General features: G+C 36.5%; 1 protein-coding gene across 1 annotated transcript; it reads left to right on the plus strand.

Annotated features, from left to right (window-relative positions):
* The first annotated feature begins 3,954 nt into the window (after nucleotides 1-3,954).
* Nucleotides 3,955-9,940, plus strand: LOC117406721 (arachidonate 5-lipoxygenase-activating protein). Its single transcript, XM_034010999.3, has 5 exons — nucleotides 3,955-4,130; nucleotides 4,610-4,709; nucleotides 7,938-8,008; nucleotides 8,355-8,436; nucleotides 9,216-9,940. Exons 1-5 carry the CDS (start codon nucleotides 4,061-4,063, stop codon nucleotides 9,376-9,378), a joined length of 486 nt encoding a protein of 161 aa, XP_033866890.1. The 5' UTR covers nucleotides 3,955-4,060; the 3' UTR covers nucleotides 9,379-9,940.
* Nucleotides 9,941-12,355: the final 2,415 nt, after the last annotated feature.

The raw sequence follows: 12,355 nt of genomic DNA on the forward strand, positions 1-12,355 counted from the left end.
CTGATGATGTCTTTCCCTCGGAGTTCCATGCCGACATATATATATAGCACTAACTAAACAGTATGCAGGTCCCTGACTAGCTCGCAGTACGACTAAGCCGTTTACCTGGCATAAACAAAATACACGATAATAACCCCGTCCTCACAAGAGTGACTGCCTGGAAACAGAACACATCGCCTTCTGCTTCCTTCTACACCGCAGGCCAGAGCAGACTGACTGCCTCTCTTAAATACCCTGCACCTGGTTCTAATTTACAATTACCACCAGGTGCAGGGGATAATTAATAATAAAATAATTAACAAATTCATTAAACAAAAGGTGCATACGCACATGTTTTACGCAGGAAGGAATTAACCCCCTCCCTGCGGTCTTACAATATATATATATATATATATATATATATATATATATATATGGCCATAACTCCTTTATTTATTATCGAATTTGTTCAAATTATTATTTTTTTATTACATGTTCTCTGCTTGTTGAAGTTTCATTATACACTGTCAGATTTGTATTGGCCATGCAAATTATATATATATATATATATATATATATATATTTTTATATCTATATATATATATATCTATATCTATATCTATATATATATATATATATATATATATATATATATATATATATATATATATATATAGACACACACACACACACACACACACACACAGCAGTAACATTGGGCGGATCCTAAAGAGTAAAAATTAAATCTCAAAACATATACATATATAGCTGAAAAGAGGAAATTACAATTTCAATGAACTTGTGAAACATCAGCAAGTTGAGCTATCTTGGTCACTGAAGCTCCTGTCAAACGCGCCCCAACAATCACCCCTCTTTCAAAGTCACGGAGGTCGCCTCTTGCAGACATGCTAGCCATAATTATAGGCAACCAGGCCTGTCCAGCATTTTTATACATGACCCTAAGCATGCTGGGATGTTATTTGCTTAATTAACACATGAGCCACACCTGTGTGGAAGCCCTTGCTTTCAATATACTTGGTGACCCTCATTTACCCAGGTGTTTCCATTTTTTTTTTGTTCACTACCTGTACATCCACTTTATGAACATGAAAAAATGTTTGACAAAGTTTTATCACAATTGGTTAAAAAATTATTTGGATATATGTACAAAGAAAATGACATACTCGGACGGTTGGACAGACAGACATACAGATGTTATTCAACCCCTTGTTTCTGTTACTCAAAAATGTTAATGACAGACATGTTTATGTGTTTGTGTATTTATTATAATTAATATATACAGGGATTAAAAGAAATCTGATACACCTATCATAACATTTTCAATAGGGGGCAGAGTCATCCCAGGCAGCCAAGACGACACTTACTTAATGTGACAGGTCTGCAAGGGGTTTAAGATGTGACCATTCCTTAATGAATACAACCTCAAAGTATATTTTTCATCCTCTTAGTTGATACAGGACCTTTTTTTATACAGCACAGAATACATGGATACCTGACTTGAACGAGGAGTAATTGGCAGAGTTAAAAGGACAAAAACCTTTTACCAGTTGTATTTTCCCTTTCACAAGAATGGAGCAGAATTTCCTTTAATAGATCTAAATCCTGGAACATTGTGTTCTTTATTAGGGCCCTTCCTTACTGTGGTCTAGAGCAGGCCATGTCCCACTTGGCAACAACAATAAGTATTAAAAGTGTCCACAAGAGGGACCAAGAGCACCACTCAATAATTACTGTGAGCCACTACAACCGCCAGGGTAAAATCAACTGAATAGTGTCACATTGTTTTAAAATAATCCCATGCTATCCCTGACAAGGTTTGCACTTTATGATCATATATTTATTGATAAAGCAAAATGTCATGGGTACTGCAAGTGAAACAGATATCCAAGATGATCAGCACTCCCAACCCAACAATAATGTTGTAATAATAAAGCTTTCAACAATAATGTGCACTTCCCCGTCAATGATTTTGGTTGGAGTTTGTTTTTCAAAAGTGTAAGTGTATATTATTATATTAGGTCTTGCATAGTAGAGATAGTATTGCATAGTATACCAAGTACTGTAATTAGACAGGAAAAACTAAAGACACAGTTATAGTTTATAAACAAACACATACAAAATATCACAAAAACCATGACATCTACCACTTCAAAATCAATGACACATTCACTGTCCCTCCACATTAAAGAGGTCACTACCAAGTTCCTTTTAATTTTTTTTTAAATTTGGTTTTCAAGGCAGTAGTTTCACTTTGATCTGGTCAAGTCATTTATCCTTCCACCGCACTAAATACTTCCTTCCTGTGTCGCGAGTATTAGGACCCCACTTTCTAGTATCAAAGTAGTGTATATGTTGCTTTATGTTGATATTTATATACTTTCCTTTTTTATGATGTTTGTAATCACCTTGGTTACTTTTGTCCCACTCTTGAGTTTTTTTCTTTTTCTTTGTCTGTCTCTGTCTTAAACTGATTTTCAGTTTGCTTTGAACTTGTTCCAGTTCATTCAAATTCTGAGGACTTCTCTTGTGCACAGCCTTCTTCAGCTCATACAAAAGATTCTCAATCAGATTTAGATCTGGACTTTGACTGATTTTATTCTTCTTTAACCATTCTGAAGTAGATTTTGATGTGTGCTTTGGATAGCTGTCGTTTTGGAACGTCAAGTTGCACTTTAAATCAAGTTTTGTAGCGGAGGGTTTCAGATGATTGGCCAATATCTTTTGGTATGCTATGAATCTATTTTACCATGTATTGGAACTAAGTTTTGTGTGCCATTAGAGAAAAAACAGCCCATAGAAGGATATTACCACCTCCATGCTTGACAGTAGGTATGGTGTTCTTTTCTTTGTACGCCTCACCAGACTTTCTCCAAACATAACGACTATCAGCGTGACCAAATAGCTCAATTTATGATTCATCACTCCACAAAACCTTTGAGCAGAACTCATATCCATCATTCAAATGTCGTTTTACAAACTTTAAGCGATTGTCCTTGTGACGTTTTCCTAAGAGTGGCTTTTTCCTTGGCCTGCGACCATTGAGACCTTCACCATGCAATACTTGCCCTAGAGGAAGGAACTATAACTGAAATGTACAAAAATGAAAAAAAAAAAGAAGTTTTTTTTTTGGATGTACACAAAAGGTTTAAATGATTATAAAAATCATGTATTTCAGGACATTTCTTCAGCAGTGTAGAAAGAATAAGGGGTTTTGTCCGAAATGTTATATATATATATATATATATATATATATATATATATATATATAGCAGAGGCGTATCTGGTCCGCAGATACTACCATAGAATCAACCCGCGCCATCTAAAAGAATGTCATGTCACGTATGCATTTTAAATAATAATAATGTTGAGAACCACTGGGTAAATGTGATGGATTAGCTACTACAACACTTCATATTAGCTGCCCATGTATAGTTTACTTTGAGTTGAGTTGTTGAGTGGAGAGGGAGAGGGAGAGGGAGAGGGAGAGGGAGAGGGAGAGAGAGAGAGAGAGAGAGAGAGAGAGAGCAGATGGTGCCAACAGAAAGATCATGTAATTTAAATAGGATTTTATATTTAAAAATTCAGCTTACAAAAAATATGAAATCTTACAGTGGGCATCCACAACAGCATTCTTTTCAAGGTGTTTTAATTGTCCTGGAGGGTTATGTGACGGTTCCTTGTGAAACATCAGGAATTCTTTAGAAGCACCTGCCAAGTGAGCATCTGCTATCCAACCAGATCAGCTGTCTTTTGTGAGTAAAACTGACTTTCAAGATAGATATACAGCTTTCATACATCACATAATATATGTAAGATTTGCATAAAACAGAGGCTAAATGGGAGTAAATAGAAAAAAAGAGAACCTATACGACAAATGTTGCTGTTCAAGTTAATCTGACTAAATGAATACCTCTAGTGGTGTCCCAGCCTTACAAAGGAAACACACGTATCCGCAGTATGAACGATAAATACACTTCCTCTTTTCATGCATTTGATACCACCACCAGCACACTGAAGTGAAGCAGAAAGTGTTTCCACTGGTTCTGAATATACAGCTAAAATGGACGAGGACATCCTAGAGAATATAGTACTGCTTACCCTGGTAACTCTGCTGAGTGCTCTGCAAAATCGTAAGACATGATCCTCATTTGTGACTGTTCTGCTAGTTAGAAAGTTGCAATTGAGATGGGACTTTATTTATTTATTTTTACAGTTTTATATATATATAATTTAAAATGTAGTAACAAACAAATATGTAGCAGTTATATTTTGGTAATGGCTATCATTTTATTTGGTCAAATTTTAGGTTGTATTCTGTTAGAAAGTAGGTATATTTATTGCTTAATTGTTTTTGCTGTACTATTAGGATAAAACTTCAAGTATTAGGTAGGGTTTGAGGTGAACTCATATCCCAGCTTTGTACTGAAATGCTTTGTATTTCTTTTATCAAGTCTTTTTTTATATATATAGATATTTTAGAATTATTTAATAATAGTGTGTTTATTATGAAAAGGACACATGGTTTATTCATTTTCATATATGTATATGAAAAGACAACATGGAAATCGTAGACCAAACAAGGTATTACATCTTGATTGTTTCATTTTAGTATTCTTTGCTCAGAAAGTGGAACATGAAGGCAAAACTCACACTTCTAGAAGTTTCCTGAGGCAAGGAACCCCTGCGTTTGAGCGTGTCTACTGTGCAAAGTAAGTCACAAAAACAGTGGTCTTCCTTGTCAATAACACTTGTTTTTTGTGCATCCAGAGTATAGTCCAAAATAAAACAAATTGTACAATGTGTTTATAATCTGTACCGCAATATGTATGTGTAATTCTTAAACATCTGGTTTAGCGTACTAGATTAATTTAGAGAGAGAAGACACGTTTGAAAGCCCTTTCGTGACCAATGAGGAGCTTCGAACCCCTGAGGTTTGTGATGCCTGAAACAAAAAATGTGATTCTAAATTAGTTAAGATAACGTGATATTTCAGACCAGTAGCAAGTTGCTATTTAGTATACTGTAACTGTATATTTCATAATGTCTTCTTGGTATTCATGTACTGCATTGGGCTTATGGTAAACAGGGAAAGCACCAGCACAAATACATACGTCAATCTCTGGAAATATAATCATGTTTCAAATGATGTTCTGTTATTAGAAATACAGTACATTGATGAACAAACCATGTTTAGCAGAAACACAGCAGTGTTTTGGTGGATCTACCAAGATCTTGTTTCATTCAAACATTCAAAGTACTATTATGCCTGTGGTATTGATGTAAATATGTTTGCAAGCCAGTGAAGAGTAACCAGAAGCAGATACAATCTCCCATTGTTTTATACAAGTTTAACACACAGACTAGTGGAAAATGATTTTGCATATCCGTCTGTATTATTTGTATTTGTAGGGGCAGCAGTGTGGAGTAGTGGTTAGGGCTCTAGACTCTTAACCAGAAGGTCATGGGTTCAATTCCTGGTAGCAGACACTGCTGCTGTACCCTTGAGCAAGGTACTTTACCTAGATTGCTCCAGTAAAAACCCAACTGTATAAATGGGTAATTGTATGTAAAATAAGGTGATCTCTTGTAACAATTGTAAGTCGCCCTGAATAAGGACGTCTGCTAAGAAATGAATAATAATATTTATTATTTAAGGTGCATTCTCCTCTGTGGACTACTGAGAACACTAAAGAATGCAACGCCCATGCGGTTGAACTTGTTTTAACTCTACCTGTACTCAAGCACATCATGCAGGCTGCATACATGCTCAATGCTCAGTGAATTTAGCTTCAGTCTACAACAGAGGGAAATGCACATTGGAGCTAAAATGATGATATCAGCTATTTAGTCTTTAAGTTGTTTTAAGATAAACTGAGATAATAAGTAATCTTCATATTGTGGCACTGTTAGAGGGTTCACCCCGCCCCTGTGTGTATTATATTATTTGTTGTATTATTATTTAAAACATATTGTTTATGTGTGTAAAAACACTTAATTGTATTGTTAATTTTTTTGCAGCATGGATGGGGTTAAACTTTTCCATCCATGCTAAACTCGTGCAGAATGTGTCCGTCTCCAGACTGACTGATTAATTTATTATTAATTTGGAGATGGTCACATGTATATAAACCCGCAGCTTTGGCTGATTAAGGTTAGTGCGTTCAGAGGTAGAACAAGACGTGAGTGAAAGGGAAAGTAAAAGCTTAAACATAACAATTGCTACGTGTGTTCCGTGTCTGTTGTGTTTGTCTGTTTTGGCCATCGTGTCGTTTATTTTGAGTGTTTTGTTTCGTTAAACCTTTTATTTTGCAATAAACCAGCGCAACAGCACATTCACTCACCATTTTGTGTCACTTCTTGGTCTGATGTCCCCACAAGCCATCCATGTCACACTTGGTGTTAGGACGTGGGATAAACAGCGCCTTCACTACACAGGCCAGGAACAATATTGCGGGTGTTTTGTTTTAAAATAAAAAATAAAAATAAAATTGTGGGCGATTTTTGGGAGAAAGGGATAGACGTCTGCCTCACCGGTTTAAAAGAGGAAGATTGGTGCTTTGCCGTTGGCAAGGTCGGACACATATGACCCAACCAACCCCCTCCATGGCAGGTGGAACTGCCGGTCCCAAGGAGGAAGAAGGAGGAAAAAGGGAAGGAGCGGTCATCCCCAGAAGAAGCCAGTGCACGTTCCAGTGCCCATGAGGGAGGAGCCCAACTGTCCAACACCCAAGAGGGAGATCTCTGACTGGCTGATGGACCCTAAGGGGAACTTTCAGGAGGCCCTCCCAATGATGGCCAACCTGCTGTGGGCCAGAGATGGGGAGCAATAGGAAGCCTGGGAACTGCAACACCACCCAGTGTCCCTCTCAGACATCGCAGTCATGGTAATCAACTACTTGGCTGCAGATATGGGAATGCTGCCACTTTTGATTACTATCGGGAGTAGTCACGCTTACTCAAACTCCACAGGCAGTAGGCACGTCCACACCAGGGCTGCACCAGTCTCCAGTGACCGAGGGACAGCAGCACCAGTCTCCAGTGACCGAGGGAGAGCCGCACCAATCTCTCTGTATTACTTGTTTTAAAGACCAGCCTTGACACTGGGAGTTAACAGAGCATTAGAAAACAGTCTCCCACTGGTAACAGAACAGGATTACTGTGACTCTGTCAGTCAGGTCCAGTTAGGAATGCACACTGGCAGAAATGTGTTCACTCCCATTTCTTTGGATGAGGAAGTGACCTGATCATTTTCAATATGGAAATCAACATTCACCAGAAATACAACAGCTGAAGACACATTTATATACAGCCTACTAATATAGGTGATCGCGGCACCTTATAACATAAAACATAATCATAACATCATCGTTTTATTCTTTACTAGAGGTCATCATGGTTGGCTCAAGATTCCTTTGGCACGTGTCATGATCTTTATAGATTAGTTGCAAGAAAAGAAGGGACCCAGAGAAATCCTGGTTAGGGAGAGATAAACCTAAGCTGTAAAAATGCCTTTTTTTTTTTACATCTTTGCATTATTTAAAAAAAAAAAAAAAAAAAAAAGGAAGTATCAGCCAAGGGTACACTTATGAAATTGTTTAAGTAAAAACAGAAAGGAGTGAAGAAATATTGCACAATGTAGTAACTATCCTCTTGAAGTTTCACCATTCAAACTGACACACATGACTGTCTGATTACTTACAGAATGCCATTCAATCTGTAGGGTTTTTTTTCTGCATTATGCAATGACCATAAATGTAGTGAGCATTGTAAGTGTAAAATAAACCAAACCAATACACAAAATAAGACATCTAACAATAATCTTTTTCTTTTTTTCAAACCAATGAGATTTGGCATCTGTATGCATCTTGACCAGCAAAAAAATAAAATTAAATAAAATTAAATCAATTAAAAAAAGCATAATTGATTTATTTTTTCAGCCAAAACTGCATGGATGCTTATCCAACCTTCATTGCTGTCCTGTGGAGTGCTGGGATATTCTGCAGTCAAGGTAAAGCAAACATGTGACCTTTGAAGTACTGTACAAAGGTTACTAAAGCAGAAACACATGAAATACATTGTCATTATTTTAGCTTTTTATGTTTCTGTGTTTTAGCTCTACCTGTAACCATTAAAACCCATCACGAGAACTTACTGCAGCAACTGGATTTTGCTAAATGCTATTAGGAACTAAAAATGTTTTGTTTTTGGTATTCTTACATTTACGCTATTCTTTGACTTTGCAAAGACACAATTTTACTGACAAGTTAACCCCATTAATTAAATACCAGGACTAGAGTACAGTTTGTTCTTTGTTGCTTTATTTTGGAAATGACATTTATTCTCAATTGTTTTAGCCCCTGCAGCCTTTTCTGGGTTGATGTACCTGTTTGTGAGGCAAAAATACTTTGTTGGCTACATGGGCGAGACATCTCAAAGGTATTTATCTAACATCAACACATACCACTGAAAATGTGCTCAGATCTCCTGCTGTATTGTTTTGAAGTAAACCAAGAAGAAATGTCAGGCAGATACATGTTTCTCCTAACACCATTGGAAAGATTGACTTTTAGCTGTCATTGTTTACCTACTTTAATGGGGCCACACATATAGTTGTCAGGTTAGGGTGTGCACCAAGGTCCATTGGGCATGAAAATAACCTGTATTACATTTCTTGGCATAGCCTGGTAATAGAGTGTAGGACCACAATCATGATGGCACTGCCCTCTGCCTTGGCAGTGGGTCCCTTTATATATTACAGAATACATGGCAGGGATGTGGTTTGCTTACAGTAAATAGTAAGTAACTTGAAAAGTCATTTTGAATTGCTTTTTTGTCACATTTCCCTTACTTTGTTCAGTGTTTGCAAATCATTCGGAGTGGTTCTGTAGGTGGGGCTGGCAGTTGAAGGGTCACATTGTAACCCAGCATTGGAGGAGAACCCAGAACTACTCAACGATTTAAAACCCCATAAAAATAGTGAGCGAAATGTAACAAAAGCAATTAAAAGGGTATTTGAAGCTACTTACCATTAAGCTGTCATGTGGGACAGCCTTTTTGCACATGTGTGTGCTACATACTGAAGTTGTTTCTATTATTAACTCTAGTATGTACATATATGTTTTACAACTAAAAACCTACTGAGTTAAAAAAATGTTATGACATCATCATGCTACCTCCCCTCAGCTTATTTTGTTCCCCTTTCTTTTCCCTTGCAGTACCCCAGGTTACCTTTTTGGGAAGCGCATCATTTCCTTCCTGTTTCTCATGTCTGTTGTTGGAATTGCCAATTACTTCCTCATCGACTATTTTGGAAGTGACGTTAAGCAGTACATTCAGACTCTGGCCAAGGCATCATCAGCACTGCTGCTCATCCCCTAAAAAACCTGTTGTTAATCACAATAAAAATGATTACCTGCAATTGAATCCACCACAGTATATAGGTTTCAAAGTGTAGTTTTGAAACCACATCTGTATTATTTTTTAAATGATTTCTGGTACCAACTTCCAGGCAGTCTTTTACTATTTCACTTCCTAGGTTATTTTCCATGTATTTTTTAGGTTTCTGCAAGTTGCTGGCTGCAGATCATGTCTACCAATGTGGGAAGCAGCTGGTTAACATGAAAGAAAATGATCAAGGAGGAAATGCAAGACTGTCTGAAAGTAGGGCTTACAAAAAGAGATTTATTTAACCTTGTACAGTACCAGATTCATTTAAAAAAAAAAAAGAAAATACATGTTTCTTTTAAAATTGCACAGGATACTTCAAGTGTATGATGGGTAAGATTTATGGATTATTTTGTCAATTACAATGCCTTTAATCATGCGTCCGAGTAAACTTTAAAGCTTGTTCTGCAATAGAAGTTATATTACAAAGTCATGAAGCAATGTCATTTATCACGCTGTTAATGCAACCAATAAAATTAACCTGGCTTTTTATTTATTTATTTGAGTTCTATTTCTTCTCCAGAACTGTTACCTGCCTGGTAAAATGGGTATATTTTAGCAAATTATTCAGACAAAACTAATTAGAAATATAAAGAGTGTAAAATACGACAGTTATTGCACTACGTTTGCCCATATAATAATATTATAATCTGAAAAGTTTTCAATTTGGTCGTAATGGTGGTGGAAGCCCACTTTATTATGATCCCTATAGACAGCTCCTTTAGTCAACCAGAACCCCTGTTTTGTGTGATGTATGCCACAACATCACAAATTACACAAGTCAAAAACGTAATTCACCTTAAAACACATCTACATACAGCAAGCAGTTGGACTAAATCAAGATTTGTTATTAGAAACACTTGGATTATGTAACAGTAGTACAGTATATACAGTAATCACAGGGCAGCAATCGTGTGTGTATGGGTTATATTGACATTCCCTCATACAGACGTTCACAGTTCTAAAATATCAGATCATAACATATTACTTAAACAGAATACATTGTCTTTGGCGTGCTTTGATTGAAATGAACAGAAAAGTCCTCAATTTAGAGTACTGTGAGATATAGAATAAAAGTTATAGACAAAACACCACCTTATACATCTACAATCAAGTCTTCCCGAAGTGTACCCAAAGTGCAAACTATTCACCATCTATCACCGTTTACTGTCATTTTCAGGTAATGGCACATCTTTAAAAAAACAGAAACTCATTTCTAATAAATGATTATTAATGTAAATGTTCAGGAAACTCAGTTCCCCAAAAGTCCATATTAAAATCTGTATGTAAATTTTAGATGAATGTTCACTGTGTTTACAGCTTTTCCCAGACAATGCAACCAATAACACTGACATGTAGGACTGATATATGCAGATATATGCAAATACATGCAAATAAGCACACTCTCCTTGAACCACACTCATGCATCTAAAAATGTTAATCTCCAGGCAGATAGAAATGCATAGAAATGAACCATGTTATATTTTGTAAACTGTCTGCAACGGTTAATTTTGTATCATTTAAAAAAAGGCCCATATGCACAAAGCGTACAGTGTTCAGAGTAAGCAGCATTTATATACAACAGAAAACACAAACTGTTACAGGAAGCAAGAAACTACTGTGATAAGTTACCTGCAGGAGCTCATGGCATCTTGAGCAGTTTTTCTTTTGTAAGAAAAAACTTGTGTAAGCATGAATGTGACCCAAAGTTTACTTAAAGTCTGTTGAGATACATTTTGTAGTTTATCTTCTTACACTCATTTTAAATTGTGTGTTTGTGTTTCTGGAATGGTGTGGTGTGCAGGGGCTAATGTAACTGCAATTTTAGTTTCAAAACTATTATGTTGCCACTTCTACAAATTATGTGGTCTGCTATCTTCCATTTTTCATTTCAAGCTGTTGTAACTTTTGGCAGCTTAGTCATAGGAGGTTAAAGTCAGCTTATATGGCAATGTTGAGAGTGGAGTGTACTGATAGCTGGATGGGCAGAACTCTGTAAACCACAACTCAGATAGTGTGAATAAGTACCGTCCCATATGAAGAGGTGCAAAATTAGCTTGCTTCCAGACAGCTTGTTTTTGTGAGATTCAATAGATTTTATCATGCAAGTGGACCAAATGTATGAGAAAAAGACATTAGAGACAGGAGACTCAATAGCTATAATATATGGACATTAAAACTTACAGTAAGTATCTAAATGTTCTGGTGCTACTGTATATGACTTACAGCATACACATACACACCACCATTCAAAATGTGGCCATGTGTGTCACAATACTTATTTGGAGTGCAAGTATGATTCAGTTCAGGGTTGGAAAAAAAATATAAAATAAATAATAATAATAACGTGTGGAACTTTATTTTTCCACTGCGCTGAGGAAGGAACATTAATGTTAGTCCTTTCATTTGCATAGAGCCTTTTGTAGTTGTCACATGTGCTGTGGAGGAGAGTGAAGTGGATTCAACTTAAGGTAGATTCAAAGTATATACATTCCACACACAGAATAACTAATCTGAAAAGTATCAGCTTTTTTAGAAGAGGCATTTAGAGTACATAAAGCTTTTAAAACACACCACACAATGTTTATGCTAGCTTCCTCTTGGCTGCCTAGCAACCAGCACAGAGCGAACGTCCTGTCTGCCACTCATCAGCAATGTCAAACTTTTTTGTAATCAAGACAGTTAATGGCAAGAAATCTGAAGTTATTAAATACTTTTAACATTTAATAGCATTCCCTCCATGGCCCACAGTGAAAATGTGTGTGTTCCATTCTCATAGCAAAAGTATGACTGAAAGGTTCTTTTGCACGCTTATGATCTCATAATGATTTTCTTTAGCACGCTCAGAGCTATATGCAATACAGCTCTCTTAATAAAGTATGGGATTCATTTATTAAATACAGTCTGACAG

This window comes from Acipenser ruthenus, chromosome 9 (assembly GCF_902713425.1).
Source record: "Acipenser ruthenus chromosome 9, fAciRut3.2 maternal haplotype, whole genome shotgun sequence".
NCBI lineage: Eukaryota > Metazoa > Chordata > Actinopteri > Acipenseriformes > Acipenseridae > Acipenser > Acipenser ruthenus.